This window comes from Zonotrichia leucophrys, chromosome 2 (assembly GCF_028769735.1).
Source record: "Zonotrichia leucophrys gambelii isolate GWCS_2022_RI chromosome 2, RI_Zleu_2.0, whole genome shotgun sequence".
NCBI classification, from domain to species: Eukaryota; Metazoa; Chordata; class Aves; order Passeriformes; family Passerellidae; genus Zonotrichia; species Zonotrichia leucophrys.
In genome coordinates, this window is record NC_088171.1 from 101,271,459 (window position 1) to 101,290,371 (window position 18,913).

At 38.6% G+C, this 18,913-nt stretch overlaps 1 protein-coding gene across 6 annotated transcripts in view; it reads left to right on the forward strand.

The window, feature by feature from the left end:
- PIEZO2 (piezo type mechanosensitive ion channel component 2) overlaps positions 1-18,913 on the forward strand; it is a 287,609-nt gene that overhangs the window by 148,462 nt on the left and 120,234 nt on the right. For all 6 annotated transcript variants that reach the window (XM_064705839.1, XM_064705833.1, XM_064705836.1 and 3 more), the window contains exon 5: positions 6,876-7,038. In XM_064705839.1, coding sequence (XP_064561909.1) covers positions 6,876-7,038 — 163 coding nt within the window. The remainder of the gene's footprint in view (positions 1-6,875; positions 7,039-18,913) is intronic.

Consider the following 18,913-nt stretch of genomic DNA (forward strand, 5'->3'; position numbering starts at 1 on the left):
GAATTGAGGGTGAATGGTCCCATCGCAGCAAACAGTCACTTGGATGATTTTAAATTAGGAATGCGTCTTGTGGGACAGAAGGGTCTCCTATGCAAACACTAAAGTGCAGTGGGCACTCCAGATTGAACCACTGGTAGTTGTGTGCTTTTGCTCTGTATTGGAGATAATTTGGGCTTGTAAAATGACAGTAATTTGCAATGTTGGTTGCTGTAATTGAGGGAAATATTATTCCCTCCTCATCTGCAGCTGACTGGAAAATCTAGATGTGTCTTTTACTTTCTGTGAGAATGTTATATGCTGGCAACAGAATGAAATGAAATGTAGTTTGAAGTGATGATCTGTTCATGCTCCAACTAGAGTATGAAAACTGTGGAGAGAGGGAGAAAATATGTTTTGAAATAATCACAGAATGTCAGCCTGCTTCAGATTGTCAGCACTTTCTTTTACTCAGGACTATTGTGGAACATATGGATATCTGTATGCCTTTATGTAAACACTTTGCTGCCAGTTACCAAATATTTATGAGCATTATGGGCAAATTTAACTGGGAATGTTTTGCAGAGATCAATGAATACTGAATTAGTGCTTAAGCTACATCCTTACACAATGAGTGCATAAGCAAGAAGTCTGTGTGAGAAGCGTTCAAAGTGGAAACAGAGAGTTTCTTTGAAGATTTAAGATCAAAATTCACTTATACTTGAGGTGTCCTTTGGTCTCTTCTGCTCACTTTGGCTCTGCCTCCATCTAGGATCACATTCCCATTTTTGACCTGAAATAATTTGTATAGTGGATGGACTTGTCATTTCCACCGCTGTGCAGTGGGGCTGGCATGCAGAGCGCCATGGGTGTGGAGGGGATTTTGTTCCCTTCCTCTTGGCTGTGCAGCCTGAGTCCTGCTCCACATTTGGAGCTGTGGGACACGGGCAAAGCGAGCTGAGTGTTGTGCTGTCATGAGTCTGGCAGTGGTGCAGCTGAGTGTTTTGCATGATAGCTGAAAATCCCTGCTGAAGTTTAAATCTTCTGTGCGCTGCCCTGAGCAAGCTGGAACTTGCCCTTTGTTAGAAGATCAATGAACAAAAAGAAACAATAGTGCTTTAGAAAGAGAAGAATTGCCACAAATCAATGTTTTACTTGTTGCACATATCCATAATTTCTTAATGTTGAATGTTTTATGCAAGCAACGAGGCACCAAAATCTTGGCGGTGTACATTTAGTTTCAAATAGCTGCTCGCTCTCTCTGCAAAGCGGTGTTTGGAAAGCAAATGTTTGGTTAATACGTGGTTAAGCACTTCTGCAATACAGAGTGTGTTCTTCATTGCAAGGTATCTTTCCTGAAAAAGCAAAGTGTACTTTTGGGTTTTGAATCCGTGCAGACATAGTTTGTAAGCAGTGATTTAGATTTTGCAAATACTTCAGGAGCCCTTTGAACTTGTATGTTGGGTAGGTCAGTGCATGCTAAATATTTTTATAAGTAGTTTTCTATGCATTTTTGCTTCCCTCTTCCTCCCACGCGTTTACTTTGCACAACCAATATTCTCTGAAAATGCAACTTCAGGTATTTTGGGTAAAACACATGCCATGCTCTGCATGAACTGAAAGAGCCATCATATTTAGGCAGTGCAGGAGAGAGAGAGAGCATACACAGCACTGGGGATGTTAATATTTCAAAGTTTGTATTTTGTTTTTGTGATATAATTTATTTTCAATTTGTTGCTGAGCAAGGAGATGACTAAGGGCAGATCTACCAGTGCTCAGCAGCTTGTCAACCTTACCCACGGTGCAGGTTTGCCCTGAACATGGTGGCAAGGTTGCCATGTGAACCAACATCATAGAAAACTTGTATTTTGAGCTAGCAGGGACAAGTATGGCACCATGAATATAAACTCTGTGCATCGTGTGTTCACTGAAGTGTTGTGGCTCAGACAGGGTCTGCAATCCTTAGATTCAGATAAGGAAAGTGGGAGTTTCCCAGGAGAGTAAATACCAGATCAGACATTTCATCCTTATTTCAAACTGAGAGAGGATAAGGAGCCTCTTTAACTAGCTCCTAGCTGCAGCCATTCCCAACACCCTCTTCCAGCAGCAAGGATCAGCAGGCACATCTCTAAGGCCATCTGGTTAGTAGCCTTTTGGTACCCTTGAAGTTTCCACTATTTTTGGATCAGAGAGGGTAGTGATGATAAACAAATGAGTCATTCACAGTACTGCATAGCACCTGTGAAATACTGCCAGTCCATGTTTCCAGGGGTCCATGCTTATGGTTCTTAGGCCTGTTTTACTTCCAAACTTAATGACTACAGTTGCAGATGAAGCCCATGGGAATTCAGCTGTAAGCATTTACAGAGGTGCATTAATTACCCTGAAATATTACATCCAATTAGGAATATCAGATGTTTCACAGTCACCAAACAGATGAATGGAAATTATTAGCATCTATGCATCTCTTTCTTAGTTTATCACATGCCAACTGTTAATACAGTATTGCCTCTTTTGTTGTATTAAATTAAATAGGAAGTAAAGAGATGCTATAGAAAACCCCTGGAGGGACAAGAGGAAAGATGTGTGCATGTATGGAAAGATGTAGTGTGTAGTATGCAAGACTTTTGATAACTTTTTTAAGCTGCAATAAAAAATAACCTTTAAAATACTTTGTTTACCTGGTATCCAATATAAAATCAAGCTTTTTTACAGTTCTTTAATCTAGAAGCAGTCTTATTTATTGTCTAACATAAGCTTAACATTGTGATACATTGCTGATGCTGAATTAATTTTAATTCTGTTTAAGAAAAACTGGTTGTTCTTTCCCATTTTTGTTTATTTGTAACAAAATAGTACATATTTAAATTTGAAGACTGTTAGTATTAATTTTATATGTGGACTATTTTGTACATTATGCAGGGTGTCTCACATGTGTGTTACTATATATTTTACTTTTTTAATTGAAAACATTGGAGTTCTAAATTTAATATAATGTAATAGTTGTGCTGCCTTTCTGGTTTTGTTCTGTAAATCTGAAATAAAGAGGAAGTTAGAGTGTCTGCCATTCTAAAGAAATGATTTCAATTTATGAATAACAGTTTTTCTAGAAAGGCAAAAAGTGAAAATTTTATTTTCAGAAAACAGAAATACTGATTTCTACAGCTCCAAACAAGAATGTAATGTTTCATTATGATGACATTTGTTTGACTACGAGTAAGTGTACATGAAGTAAGGCAATGGTTCTAACGTGTGTGTCCACAGCTATCTCTATTCTCAATACAGATAAAGTAGGAAATTTTGCTCAGTTTCTTGAGGAGCAGAGAAATACAGGAATAGACCACAGTCGCACTGTCCTAGGAAAATTCTGTAAATGCACAGAAAATAGATGAACTCTTTGTAAAGTAGTAAGTTTAAAGTATTCAGCTGAAATCAGCAGGGGAACACACTGTCTGATGAGGAAACTGCCATATTAGGAGTATGTTGATAAGATAAAACACTTTCACATATTGACAGAAAAGTAGATTAAGTCCCTTTTGTCCTACAGAAGTTATTTTTGTTACAGAGGAACTCTTGCAACCCTAACTGTAGCAGTCCCTTCTCTAAAAAATTGTGTGCAATTTGATTTCTTTGGTCCAGGGAAAGTAATAAACCATTTCAAAGCCCTAATCCGTTGTGTGTCTGTATGTATGTGTCTCTGTGTGTGTCCATGCTGTTTTCTTCTGCATCCTGTAAGAAAGAAGGAAAAACTAAAGCTGTCACTTACTGTAATTATACTGCAGAATATATTTCTGGCTGAATTATAAGCTTCAGTCACTGGTATCTATTACAACTAGAGCTGCCCTGTAGGTAAATGATTTCATTTAAGTGAATAAATTAGCTGTAGATCAAAGACTATGACCAATTCATTGAACACCATGAGATTCTTGCAGGGATTAAAAAAAAAAGCTGTTGTTGTAGGGGATCTGAATAGGTTTCCTGTTCTTCTGTTTAACTTGGTAGTTTAAAAGCCTCTTTTGGGGGAAAAGCACAATGTATAGACTGTTATCAAATGCAAAATATGACCATGTGTGAATGCGCAAATAAAGTGAGAAATGTTTGTGGAATGATGGCAGTATTTGCCATTCTTTTTTGTATTGCCAGAGATAACAAGTGGGAATAACTGATTTTTGTTTTAGCTTTTGCTGTGAAAAAGTGGGGAGCAAATTACTTGGGGTTGAATGAAGCAGTTTATTATTCTGCTTTACGGGAGAATATACATTTCTCTACTTTCAAGCGATCTTTTGTTTCCTTTTTAATTATCACACCAAGGTCAATTTGTTTTCCTTTTCATGGGGAAGTGGGGACAGCATACATTTGCAACTGGTTTTGCTGAATAAACTATTCATGTGCAGAATTTTTCCCCACCCCGTGGTTAGGTATCACTGTTCAGTCTCTCTGTTGCTAGCCTGAGCTGTGCGTTACATCTCTCACAACAGCACACTAAATGATTTATTTTGAAAGATCAGAAGCACTTGGTTTGGAAAGAAATGTGAGCTGCACCAGGGGCAGGGCTCCCGCAGGGGTCTCCCCTCGCTCTGGGGAGCGGGATATGCAAAGGAATACCCAGCATGGCTCCTTGGGAGTACAATGTGAGGAAGGAGAGCCTGGTGCAACTAAGAAGCGCTGGTACTTGAAGGCTGCCACTTTTTAATTTGTACACATGTGAGTGGTTGAATCTGAAGGACTTCAGAAGTGAAGCAAAATTAATTTTTGATTTTCAATTAGTTAAATATCCAGATCTGTATAAAGAAAACAAATCCCTTACAGAAGTGATGCCTTAAATTTTAGCTTTCATATATTTTAGATTCTGTACTGCATTAGTGTGTGACTCTGAACTTCATAAAAAGTGCTAGCAAGTTCTCTTCACAGGGTAGTTAGACAAAACAATCCTTTTCCAGCCTGAGAACCAAGGACACCACTGCAGCTTTAGGCTCAAGACGTACAAACAACAGTGAATTGAGGAGAGCAATCTGGGACAAAGGGACTTCATAACCTGAAGCTGTAATTGGATAATTGACCCCAATATGTAAATGGACCGAAATGTATAAAAGTGTCTAAATTAGTGACTGGTCATGCATCTTGCATCCATCTTGGATCTGTCTTGGGCAGAGCCACAGCTGGGCTCTTGAACTGGCCAAGGTGTATCCTTTGAAGGCCTTTTAATAAATACCTACTTTATTCCTTTAACTCTGCCTAGCCTCTGTTCCAGGTCAGCCTCTTTAGGCATCACAATGGTTAGGATTATTGAAAAAAGTTCATTAACATTATTATGAAACCCATGTACGCTGGCCATGCTCTCATAGGCCACTTGACTCTACAGCATGCTGTCCTGGGACCAGTGGCACAAGAAACAAGCAAGCAGTCCAGCAAGGATTTTGCCATCTAACTCTTTTGCAAATCTTTCAATTACTTTTTTTTTCTCTGTTTCAGAACAACTGAAAGCCATTAGAAAAATATTTTCAAGCTACTTAGGTGCCATACAGTGCATGACCATTCAGGGTTAAGCTGTTGAAATAAACATTAAAGCCAGCTTTCTGATCACTTACCTTATTCCCACTTTGAGCATATGTTATTTTGCAAGATACACATCAGTGGAAAAGCTGGGTCAGCAGAGCAGCAGTGATGGAAATGTTGGATTTGATCGTGGGTGTATGAGCAGACCCACACAGTTCTTGACAGTGGTTGTATTGTAATCACACTGGAGACTTTTTTGATACTCCAGGCCTGCATTTTATCACAGCAGTTGCAGGTAACTCCTTCCTAAAGTTTATTTTAGGCTTCAAAGCTGCAATGAAGAAATGCCAGAGGTGAACTCTTTCTTTGCATCTGTAAAACAACCTGTTAGGTTTTCTACCAGTTCAGGCTGTGAAGACCTAGTGCACTCAGCCATGCCCAAGGCACTATACAGATGGTTCACCTGTCCTCAGAACTGATTACAGATTTAAAGCCCTGTAAAAAAATTAAATAAATTGGAGCTGCATATTTAACACCCCTTAACTTCACGCTTTCAATTAATTATGATTATATCCTCTAATTAATAATTGTGAGTTTAATATGTGCATTCAGCAGCTTAATAAAAACTTTGTTGTGCAACTAAACCTAAATCCAGGCTCTCCTTTTTAACAGTGAACCAAATTCAGACACCACATCCAAATCCAAAAAGTTGTATTTCCTCGTATAAGCAATTAAATCTGCACAATGAAACAGTGCAATCTTTTTCCTACATAAAAATCATGCCTTACAAACCTTTCAGAGCAGAAGCAAGGCTTCTTTGGCAGGGATTGAACCCATCAATTAGAATTTAAATATTTGAACTTAAATACCCCAAAAGGTATCAGTAAACATAATAAAACATGTTAAAATATTTAAGACTTTCTGGTTATTCCTCTGTGTGCCAGGAAGAAGGATTAGGGCTTACTTAAGAGTGGACATCCTCATCTTTGGTGGACCTGGATATTGTTGTCTTTGCAAGGAATGCTGGTAAAAGGATTGTGCTTCATACAGATGGATTTTCTAGGTATTCAGCTGAAATCTTGCTCGTTGAATTTGGAGGTTACTCCTGTATTGCTCTCAAAAAATTGATTCAGAATTATAATCAAAATGCTAAGTATCACTAAAATAAGAGTGTGCAAGCTCCCAGCAAATAATCACTTATTCTTTACTTCTGGAGAGCAAAAATATCTGTCTGTCTGGAGTGCCTCAATCATCTTTATATTTCCCATACTGCAAAGATTTGTTATTACTGATGGTTTGGGGTTTTTTCCTTGCCTTGAGCTTACTTTCTGTTCCAGTTGAAAATGCCATTAAAAATAACAAATGTTTCTCTTTTTTTGTTATTTTTTTCGTCCCGTATACAGTGTGAAAGGAGCAGATGCTGGGAACGTGATCAGACTATTTGTACCAGATATTGGGATGTTCATTGCTAGCCTGACAATATGGCTCATCTGCCGAAACGTGTTCCAGAAGCCAGTAACCGAGGACGCAGCACAGTGCAACATGCAGTTTGAAAATGAGGACATGGTATCAAATACACATTTCTATCTGTATGGCTTTTAGTGAGCTTTGTTCCTGTGTTCTGAAGTGGTTTCATGAGTGCTGGCTATGTTAAGTAGTAAACTTTCTTTCCGGAAATGAAATGATTGGTTTTAAAGTGGAAAAATCTAAAGTTATTATGTTGAGAAAACAAAGCAGAATATGAAAAGCAGTAGATATGCTACAGGATTTTTCAAATAATGTTGAGTAAAAAAACAATCATGACAGTCCATCACAAGTTGTTCTTCACCAGAGCTGCTGGTTAAATCTGACAAGGTTGTTCTGCTACATACAGTTGTCAGTTTCTTAGATAGCATTCCTATTTCCAAATTTCTTATCCAAGTACAACAGCAGCATCTGAGTGATTATCAGAAATTACTCTTAAAGAATAGAAGAGGGACTGTTTGTTAAGTTCGTGGAAGGAGTTATCTAAAACTTTGGTTATACTGAGTGAGATTGAGAATGATTTGGCTTAGCTGGAAGTGTTGATGTGTTTTCTATGTCTTTTACTAGTGGGGAGAAGAGTAGCAGAGATACTGAATGCAGAAAAATCCACAGAAAGAGGAAAACAATTTTGTAATATAAAAAGCCACAGTGGGAATTTGGGCCAGGGTGCAGAGAAATTCCTACTACTAATCTTAACATGTTTTTTATCAGACTGTCTAGCATGGCTTGGGGCTCATTTTCTGTCTTCTTTTACATATGGGTGGAATGTTTTTTCTTTACTCTCAAAGCACCATTTTTAGGGGAGACAATTTCAACTTGCTCATTTCAAATAGAAACTGAACTTTGAAGTGAGTGAAATATTTAGGGGGATCAGTTGCCCATTTTGGTGCCACTATATAGAGTAAAAAGAGGCCTCCCTGCATGTTGCCAGGTTGTCTGGATTGTGGCAGTGCCAGAAGCTGGTCAAGTTTCTAGCACATGAGAGATCAATATCAGGGCTGTGCTTTATACTCAGTTGCAGTTGGAATTCTTATGGGCTCTCCTGGCAGCTGTGGATTGCCTGAAGGTTGCAGCTTTTTAACAGCACATTGGAGGATATGAAGGGTTTGGTTTGATGTGCCTTTGCAAAGCTTTGTGTCTCCTGGAACATGGTTTTATCAGCTTTAAATCTGCTTTATCACTGAAGCTGTGCAAAATGGATTTTGCAGCAGGCTAGAACCTTGGGCTATACCCAGAAAAAGAAAGAAGTGTGGCTTATTAGCATGGTTTGTGTTCAGCTCTCCTCTTAAACAAGTTCTATTTTACCAAAGCAAGCTCCAACAGACTTCTTTGGTGCTCTTGATCTTCTGAAGAGAAACTATTCACAAGCACAAAACAGGAGTAATCTGATGGCAGGAACTCAAAGATGGACATAGTTTGGTTCCTCTGAAACCAGATGATGATGTTTAGATAGTCACTGTTTCTTTGGTTCAGAGGTGAGCCTGAGACTGGGGTCTGGGTCAAAGAGAGGTCAGTGTCCTGGGGAGGATGGGTGCTGGCTCAATAGCCATTTCCCTCCAGTGCAAGAGAAAAACTGAGCTAACAAACCCTAACTGCATAGCACAGAGTGTAGCTTTATATCAGGCTGGTCCTGGACTGGCTACTTCCAATACCAAGGCAAGAGTATTCCTTAAGGGAAGAAGGAGGGAGAGAAGAAACATGAATACTGGGCAAATAGAAATATGTGTAAATATGGTTTTTTTCTTCACATCAAAACCCTGTGAATATTATTTATGTTCTGTAAACTGCATATATGGCAGAATATTTAGTGAACACAGCAGCTGTGTTTAGATTTAGCAACACCAAAGCTCTATCACAGGCATTTTTTTAAAAAAGGAGATAACATTTTCTGTTATGTGAGGGGATCCCAAATACTTTAAGGAATTCTGCCCTTCACAGCCAAAATGATGAATTTGCATCAGAGTAATCTGGTAGCTTTTTTAAGATTGAGTTAAATGGAGATTGGAAGATCAAATACCTATTAAAATTTTTTTCCAAACTTCAGTTTTCTCTTTCTAGGTGTCTGCACATAACATCCTGGAATCATTTCTGCTAGTTAGGAAGAGGAGGCAGAAGCAGCTGAATCTGCAAGGAATATGTATTTGGCAGGACTGACTGAAAGGAACCTAATGCATATGGAGATCAGGCCACTGAATGTCTGAATTTGGGAGAATGTTGGCATAGTCTAAAATGAGTCCAAACTGTGTAGGTTTCACATAATTTTCAATTCTTTCTTGGTAGAGTACACTGGAAAAGGGAAGACTTAGTAAGTGATCAGTTCTTTGAATTCTGCCTGAGCTGACTGATGCCTGTAGTTCTGTGTTGGTGCAGCTCATTACTGAGGCTGTAACTCCACTGAATTAGAAAACACAAACTGAGTTGCAGCAGCAATTGTACTACAAAAAGACACTTCAGAAGGAATGCTGAACTTGGTATTGTGCCTCCAAGGGAAATAGTTCTGGGTTTGTTAGACCAGTCCTGTAGGTAATTCTAGAGTTGAAGAGCTGCTGCTGAGAATTCCTGCCACCAGCCCTCAGAAATTTGTGGTAGGAGATTTTTTTAAGATTCCATCAGCTGATTTAAATAGCCTTAGCAGAGCCTTTAGAGAGGTAACTTTTGAGGTTGATAGATGCCTAGCCACAGATGGTTCTATAAATCAAGTACTTCCAAGCCAAAGAAGTGTCTTGCAGCTTTACCTTCTTGCATTAAATTATTTACATTGAATGACTCCCAGGCCTCTTTGCTTTGTAGGAGAGTGAAATGCTATCAAAGTAGGCTTAATTAAAAAAGAAAGGTTAATCTATTTGCTCCTTCCATCATTTTTGTAGAGGAAAGCCTGTTAAATAATTAGTTTAATACTGCTATAATTAACCTTTTCAAAGGACTGTGTGAGCCCATCACATTTCTGTTGATATATGGGCATGTTGTAAAAATGCCTCCAGTTGAGCAGCTGTATTTTGGCATGGCAGTAGCCTTGAGAAACCAGCCATGATGGATCAGATTGCTTTTGGATTGAGATGCAATTCAAAACAAGAAAAAGTATCAGAATCCAAATAAAGAACAACAAGGATTTGTTGAAAAATGGATGTCTTTCTCCATTACACTGCATCCAACTTTAAGGGAAACAGATCTCCATCAGAAAAGTTTATTCTACATAATAGAACTGAGGGAGGAGGCTCTAAGGCAGTGAGACTCTCAATTATTTGTAAGTAACGCTATCCCAGGAATAAGCAGAGTGTGGTTTTAATTAACAGTGAGTCATGGAGTGGGAAGGTCTGCCAGATACCAGGCTGCAGTCCAACTCATTACCACCCCTAAATGGTTGCACACTTGGAGCAAACGTGTCTGCAAGCCCTTTTTATTAGGGCCCAGAAAATTTAAAGCAGGTGAATTCAGTTGGAGACAGGCCGGGGTTGCAAATGCTGAAAAGCACAATGCCAGGCACAAGGTGTGAAAGGTGGAAGAAAATAAGAAACAACAGTTAACTCCCAGCTGCAGCTGAAGGCACGACATTTTTGATTTGGAGCAGATGGCGGTTTATGTGCCAAAATGCAAATACAGTATATACAGTCTGATAGGTATGAGAAAGGAAGGAGCCTTTTCTTGAGACTGTGGATGAATTGCTTGATGTTTCAAGTGACAGTGGCAGGAAGGAAAACCCTTCTGCAATTGCACAACTTAAACTTTAAAAGACGTGTTGATAGTTGAAAAAACCCTGTTGTAGTCTTCAATGCAGCTTGCTTGTAAAGCACTTGCTGTCTTGCCCATTGAAGCTCGTTTCTCATGCATGATGTCCTAGAAAGCAAACAGGACCATTAGGTCCTGACTTTGTCTCATAAGCAAGATTGGTCCCAGAGCTACCACCCACCCTCTTTTCTGCAGCAGTCAGAGATTTGTTTGGGATCTCAAAAGAGAATAAAAAAAGAAAAAAAAAGTAAGTAGAGTATTTTTTTTAATGAACTAAAATTTGAGAAGGATGTGAGGAGAGTCATTTGGCCTGGAGTCAAAATACTGGGCTGGAATCAGGAGGACCATCATGGTTCTCACTTTGCCACGAACTTGGTTTGTGTCCTCAAGTCTATTACTTCATCTGTGTGTCAGCTCCTATGTCCCTGGGCACACAGAAGCACTAAAAATGTTCCCCAGCTTTGTCCATCTAAACAGTGACAGGCTATTTGTCTTCCACATGCATTGAAAATGTAGTGCATTGAGAGCTCTCACTTGCTCCAGGTCCCCAAGTGTAACTGCAGTACATTCCAGACAGGACAGAACTGACAGGCTCTGAGAACTGCCCATGTCCCATGCCTTGTCCAAGGACTTTCTAGCATAGGAATTATACTTTTAGACCAGTATCCTTATCCTGAAAGTAGCTGGTACCTGCTGGATAAGGACAACAGCATGAAAGTAGCTGGTACCTGCTGGATAAGGACAACAGCAAATAAGAAAATATCTTTCTGCAATATTACAGTTTATCCTGGTCTTTCCTCGTGTGAGAATGACTTTAATCCTAAAGCATGTGGTTTCAAATCCCTTCCAAAAAAGGTTGTTTATAATTATAGCTACTCTGAATAATCTTGTTAAACATATAATTACCCAGACTCTTATAAAATCTCATTAATTTCTGGGCTTCAGTGGTATCATGAAGCAAGGGCTTTCACAATTTAATAAGTGCTCTTTGATTTTATTTTGAGTTTAACACTATTTAATTTTATGGAAGATCCCTTGTATTACATGTAATAAATTAGAGTGAGATGGTGTAAGGGAAATCAAATGTATTTACAATCTTCTATATTTGACCTTTAAAGGCTAAGCAATCTCTGGGTTTTTTTAAAATTTCTCCTGTCATTTTAATTACTTTTTTTTTCTGAACAAACTATAGTTCTGCAATATTCTTTTGAGATGCAGGGATTATCAGTTCCTCAGCATTTCAGGCAAGGTCTTACTGTTGATTTAAATGATAATATTATGACATTCATTATTAGGTTCAGAGATTTTAGGATTAAGCAATTCTCCCAGCATATCACCTACCTGAATGTCCTGCATGAGTGAAGGTAACAGCCCTGAGAAAGGTCTGATGTCCCAGTCTTTGCAGTTGCATTTTTCTTGCCCTCAGATGTAACCTGCCTTAAGCAGTTTACAGTGGTGCCCATGACCCTGTCTACAGGACCACCCCATTTTTCTTGAAGCCTGTGATGGATATATTTCTCCTTAGATGATTTATTGCTTTGTGTTTGTGCCTTAATGTAATTAGATTTTACCGGTATCAAACATTCACCTGACTTGGCTAGTGGTCATTGATATGGGATGTTTTGGCCCTGATTTCTCTAAACATCTTCTTTCAATATGCAACTCCTCTTTCAATATTTGCTTCTCTTCTAAGATAGAAAATTATTGCTATTGTGGGAAATATTATGGAAAAAGAACTTCTTAGAGAGGGTCAGAATGTTTTGACTTCTTTGAGCTTCCTGATGATACCTCTATTATTTTTCATCTTTTATCTTCTTGTTGCCCATATCAAGCACAGCACTAGCTTACTCTTTTAAATTGGTTATTAATGTTTCTCTGATTCTGACCTCTGGAGAACTGGTCATACCCACTTGGTCTTTGTATGCTTTGAACATGGTATAAACAGGATCTTAAACTTTTTATTTTTCCTGCTGTTTTAAGAGTAGATGAGGTTCCCTTATCTCTTTGCTTGTGATGTTTGTAGTGGTGAAGTTTGCCAGACCTTACACAGCTGCCTCCCTCAGTAACAATTCTAATGCATCTCATCTTAACAAGGGTCAAAAGTTTACAAGTTACATTAGCTCCTTGGTTTGATGCACATGTCTTTGGATAAGTCTTAACACAAATATGTAATTACACTACAGCAGGCTGCAGCTACATGATGTTACATAGTGCAGTGTGTTACTGAAGGCTGTCAGCCTGCTGGACTGGAAACTTCGGTGTGCACCTGTCCTGTTCTGGGCAGAAACACGACAGGATGCAATTCTTCTTGTGGCAGCTCTTCACTCACAGTTACTCACAGCTCTCCCTTCCAATTTTTGAGATACAGATTTATTAACAAAGAGATTAAAATCCTGGAATACTACTGCATTTGGACAGCCTAAGTGATGAGCCTAAGTGATGAATAACACAGCAGGAGAAGGAATCTCTTGACTCACGGAATTCAGTCTGCTGTTACTGCAGGCAGATATATCACACAATTAATTCCCTCTGGAAGGTAGAAAGCACCATCTTGAAAACAGGGCAGTTTCCCTTCATCTCATTGTTTCAGAAATGACCCTGTTCTTTAATTTTGCTTTTCTGGTTAGAAAACATCTGATTTATATTGCACATATATAGCTGCATGATAACCTTTTTATTTCTGCTCTTTTACTTCAGTATAATGTTTCCTTCTCTAGAATTAATTCCTCTGATTGGGAGAAAAAACTCACATCTTTCTCTAAAGGTTGCTCTGCAAGACAGGGGGCAAGTGACTTTGGATCCTTTTGAAGATTAGACATCACATTCTCCTATTCATCCCAGTAGTCTGAGGTTCTTCAGGGTGGTACTGGAGAAGTATCCAAGTCACTCTGGTTTGCAAACAACCACAGCACCATGGTTGGGTATTTATTCTTCTTCTTAGCAAGATGCATACTGGTACAGTAGGTGTATTTCTTGGGCCAGGAATTACTCCATGTAGGTGCTGTGCATACCTGCTCTAGCTCAGTTAACTGCATTGTGCCTTGTAGTCATAACCCAACTATTCCCATTTCCTTTTCACTAAAAAAGAAGTGTTTAATTGTCTCAGGCCAAACCACTAAACTCTGCCTGTGAGTTTTCCTCTCTTTTGCATTTGGCTTCTGTGCCTGACAACCTTCAGAAGTTGAGATGTGAAACTGTATTTCAATATTGGCCCAGTGAGTTGTGTGCTGAAATCACTCAGTGTTTGCTCAGGTGCAGTGGGTACTTTGGGATGTGAAATAATCTCTGGTTCTCTCAGTACAATATCTATTGTATACAGGATTTAATGAGTTGCCTTCCTGTTGTCCTGATTCTGAACAGTGCTTGTCTTTATTAATTTATTTTGAATTTCCTTTGACTCGCTAAATGCTTCTGTCCTTATGTGCTTCCAGTAAATAGCTGATCCTCTTTTTTTTTTTTTGCAGTGAGTTACTCTTTCCCACAGTAGATTTTACTGTGGAGGTGTATGTATGGCATTTATTACTGCAAACACACTGAAAGTCTGAAAGTTATTTCTGATCTACATCTGTCTTTCTGTTTGGGCCTTGAACCCAAGCTTTAGCACTCTTAAGATGTACCAGTGATAAACTTTTTCAGTAAGGTCTCTGTGACTTAAAGTTAATTTATTATTTTCTTTTCAGTGATTCAGCTGAGTAATATAAATTATTAAAATAAAGTCTTTCAATTCCAACATGCATCTATCTCATTAATGTCACACCTTCCAAAATGTCCCACACTTGATTAGTTCAGCTCATTTAGCAGGGCCTTCCCCTGAGGTTACAGTTTCCTTTTTCTATCCCAGCTTGCAGCCCACAGCCTCCCCTCCATGCCCAGCCCATGTTTAGATGACCTTAACCTATGTTAAGATGACCTTAAGGAAGATACTCTTGCTAAGCAGCCCCATCTCTGTAGGAATCAAGTTCAGTGGCATGTGGGAATAATTTATGTGGAAATGTTTGAATCCATTCTGTGGCAGGAAAAGCAAGGACATCCGCTTCTCACATGCTGATGCTTTCAGAACAGTGGAGATCTATGCTTTCTCGCAAAATTGAAAATTCAGTAAATGATTGTGTTAACATGGTTTAGTATTGACCGCAGGTTGAAACTACCGTCATTTATATCACATTAAGGGCTTGCAGTTCCTTTGATGGTAAAAAAAGTAGCAGTTTAGTTTCTTTTCCAGTTTTTTTGTTCACAGCTGGGTCTGTCTAAGGAATATTGTGTTAGTTTGATTATTTTTTCTTATTCACTTACATATGTGATGCTTCTAAAAGCACGTAAGTAATTAATTCTTCCTATTGCTGCAGCTATCTTATATTTGAAGATAAGTGTTGAAGATCTTTTTTTAGGGGGAAAGAGGACTTTTAGAGCAAACTTATTGGTAGGAATTCAGTCATGTTATGATAGGTTGAATACAGTAGCTAAGTGACTATGGAGACAATTGAACTAAGTGTGAGAGGAGAGAGCCTATTTCTATTGTTCTGCTGGTAAAATTGAATCTAATATCTTTTCTCAGATAATTCCTAAACCAAGCTGTTCATTACAGGGTTTTTTTGAAATGGGAAGTTCAGAAACCTGGACCTAGTGGTTTTAATAGACTTAGATGTGTAACAAATCATATCTGTCTTACTCTTTCACAGGTATGGAATAAAAATCTCTGATTAGGGGCAAAGAAGTAGTTGTAGGTGGTGATATCTTGAGAGAATCACACTTTAACAGTGGCAATGTCAGCAGGATGGTGTGACTGTGAGTCCCAGGGCACACAAACTATGAGACAGCATGAAGACAATCCAGCCCCGTTGAGAGAATCTGGTGTGGCTATCAGCAGCAGGGGTTAGAAGTCTGTGCTGAGGTCTGGAATGCTACAGCTAGAAAAGTGTAACATTCCCTCTTTTCTCTGTTTCCTGATACTGGCTGGGAGTGTCAAAATACTGAAAAGAGGCTATTTGTACAGCATTTATGAGACAAGTACAATGAAGAAGCACCTGAACACCCACAGGAACTTACTCTTGTGAGCTTAGCAGTGCATGCTTGAGAGGTCCCAATAATTATTGCAATGTATTTAGCAGGATGGGAGTTAGGAGGCTTGCATCCCCTTAGGTGTAATAATTCTGGCTAATTAAATTTTCTTGCTGTCAGTATTTGAGTTTTTTAAGGGTTTCATTTGTGTCCCCTCTAGAATTGAAAAGTCAATAAATGACCAAATTTGTGTTTACAGATACAATGCTATTAAAAGTAGGTACAAAGCAAGGAGTGCTCTGAAGCAAAAATGGGGTTTAGGTTAGAGTTAAGGCTTCCTGTTAGTAAATACATCTCTGGGACTAGAGGATATCTCTGTGCAGTAGTGTTTATACTGTACCAGATGAAACATTTAAAAATTGGATGTTGAAAAAGCAGCCCCCAAAGTAGCTAATGGACATTCTGGCCTGGCCACAAGAGCAGCTGCCATAGCTGCCACAGGAGCTGTACTGTTTCCTTGCCTGTTCTTTATCTCAGTTTGGCAGTTTAAAAAAGTGTTGTACAATAAATACTCCAGGGACTTCCACATGATTGCTAAAAAACCTAAACTGTATTTAGTTTGTTTATAAAAAGTCCTGAGGCCCTGCTCTACAGAGCAAGGGTCATGGAAACACATGTTTATGGCTTCACAAATGCTCTATACTCCTTGAATGGAGAAGTTTATTTGATTTAATCAGCATCCACAGGGATCCTGTAATTGCATAATAGGTAATTTATTATGGAAGTAAAAGTATTTTTCTAACTGTAGCCTATGTAGCATGGGTTTGTAGCTTTAGACTAATCCACATAGTAAAAAAGAGCTTTGCAAAGCAGTCTGACTGAAGTAATGGTGTTCTGTGATGAGCACACACTTGTATGGCTTTTTAATCATCAGAAAGTGTTAAAACAACAAGCACATTATCACCATGTTGGATGTGAAAACTGTTCACTGTTTGCTTGCCTTCTGCAATTGGAAGTGCTCAATGTGAGAAAATGGAAAGCCAGCCCAGATGATCCAGTTAGAGGGCAGAGAATACAAGAGTAGGGAATCCAAAGTTTGTCTTTTTGACATGCACTGGAACATGGCCTTCCATCTACTTCATCAAAGGAACACGGCCTTTCATCCTGGATACTGAATTAAAAGCAGATATGTTTGGTTTTTTTTTTAAAAAGAGAGTAAAATCAAACCTAGAGCTGTTTAACTGTCATTGTTTTTGCTGTTATAGCCATCAACTGTGTCATGAAACGAGGCAATTCTTGCACAGCCATATCATTGATAATCTGGCTGGCCTGAAAAGCTGCAAACCAGCATGTATCTGTTCTGAGAAAGCTTCTGGGACTCCATGTGATGGTTGTTGTTAATCATCCCATTTGTCAGCTTGTCTTAAACTGAGGAGAGCAGTTGAAGAACTCCAACTCCCAGCAGACTTTTGCAGTTTTAGAGGGAAAACTTGGGAAATCAGTTTGGTATTTCCTGAGGTTCAGAACGCTGAAGTTTTCTTTCCAACATCTGATGACCTCAGGAACACCAGAAGTAGGTTGTTCTGCATTTCCTGCAAATCTTTGTGACATCTTAATTTTCTTGCTGAACTTGGAATTTGTGTTTTCATATCTAAATAAAAGCTAAAAACCAAGGAACATTAACTTCTTTGGTAACTCATGGACACTGAAGCTTTTAGCTATGCTTAAAGTGTAGAAGCCTGAATCCATGGAAACTTCAGACCACCATCTCCTCAGCTTCAGTCATATCCTGGTCCATTGAAATATCGTCTTCCCTAGTGCTTCTCCCTGGGTATGCTGTGTCATACATGTCAGGACATGTGCTTAACTCTCACGGAAAAATGTAGCCTAAATGTTCTTTAGATTAATGAAGCAAGATTAAATGGCCTGGTAAAGCTAAAAAATTATGCTCCTAGATATGACATAAAATCCAAAGATCTCTTTTGAGGCGATTTTGAGGTGTGAATTTGGGCATTTGGCACCTGACATTAGGTATGCAGGTAGGGATGAGAGACAGAAAAGTATATCAAGTTCCACATTTAATTGGGATGTTTTTTCTGGTTTCCTTACTTCTGTGTCCTCCTTTTTATTTTATTATTTGAAGGTATTTTGTGTTTTCCTCCAATTTATACTTTAAAATATTTTGATTATTTTCATATTCCCCACAAAAGCATTTTCTGCTTGTTTGCAGAATGTTTTATTATTGTCTTTTGCGACTCTTCAGGCTTTTATTTCCTGTTCCTGCCTATGTATAATTCATAGCAATCAGCAATTTTAAGCTGTAATAAATATATGAATCCTGTCATTATGTTTAACATAATGTTCAAAGACTGATGAATACGGATGGCCTTCCATGAAATAATTTATTTATTTGGATTCCTATATATTTTTAAAGTGAATGTATGTCTTAATGTGTATCGTCTTCAGCAAGCTGAAGGCACAAGCTGAAGAAACAAAGGTCTCCTTCACACAGATCTATGTTTAGGATGTGTGCCACTTCAAAACCTTTAAATGTCCATCAGTCTCACTCATTCTCTTTCTTTGGGATATGGATGCTATTGAAGGTTTCACTGTTCACTGGTTATATTAAGCTCAAGGCACAGAGCACGAGAAGCAGGATTGGACCCAAAAGGACTAGATGAAGAACATGTTAATCTAGTATTTATGACACAATCAAAAAGATATGTAGCATTTGCCCTTTGTTTAACTTCCTCACTGAAACAACTCTGGTGGAAGTTAGGGCAGAAAGTATTGCTGTACCTACTATCAGCATTCTTTCTGAATATTTAATGTTTCCTATCCTTGGGATAGGAGCTCAGATATGAGCAGCAGTGATGAACACACAGAAAGCCTCTTTGTGCTGCATGGCTTGAAATGGAAATGTAGGTTTCCCAGATCAGCCCTCTATATTTATTACATATTTCGTTGTCTGTGAAATAGATTCTTTAAAACAAGCAGGTTTGTTTAGAGGTTGGTTTGTTTGTTTGCTTGTTTGTTTTCCTGAACATTCACAACAGTGTTAATGCTCTGAATTAAGAGGAGAATGCTGGCAACAATCTTAGAGGTGAAATGAAGGAGTGAAGCCATCTACAGGGAATTTTGTTCTTCTGGGAATCCACGTAATGTTACAGAAGAATTTGGTTAAGTAGGCTGA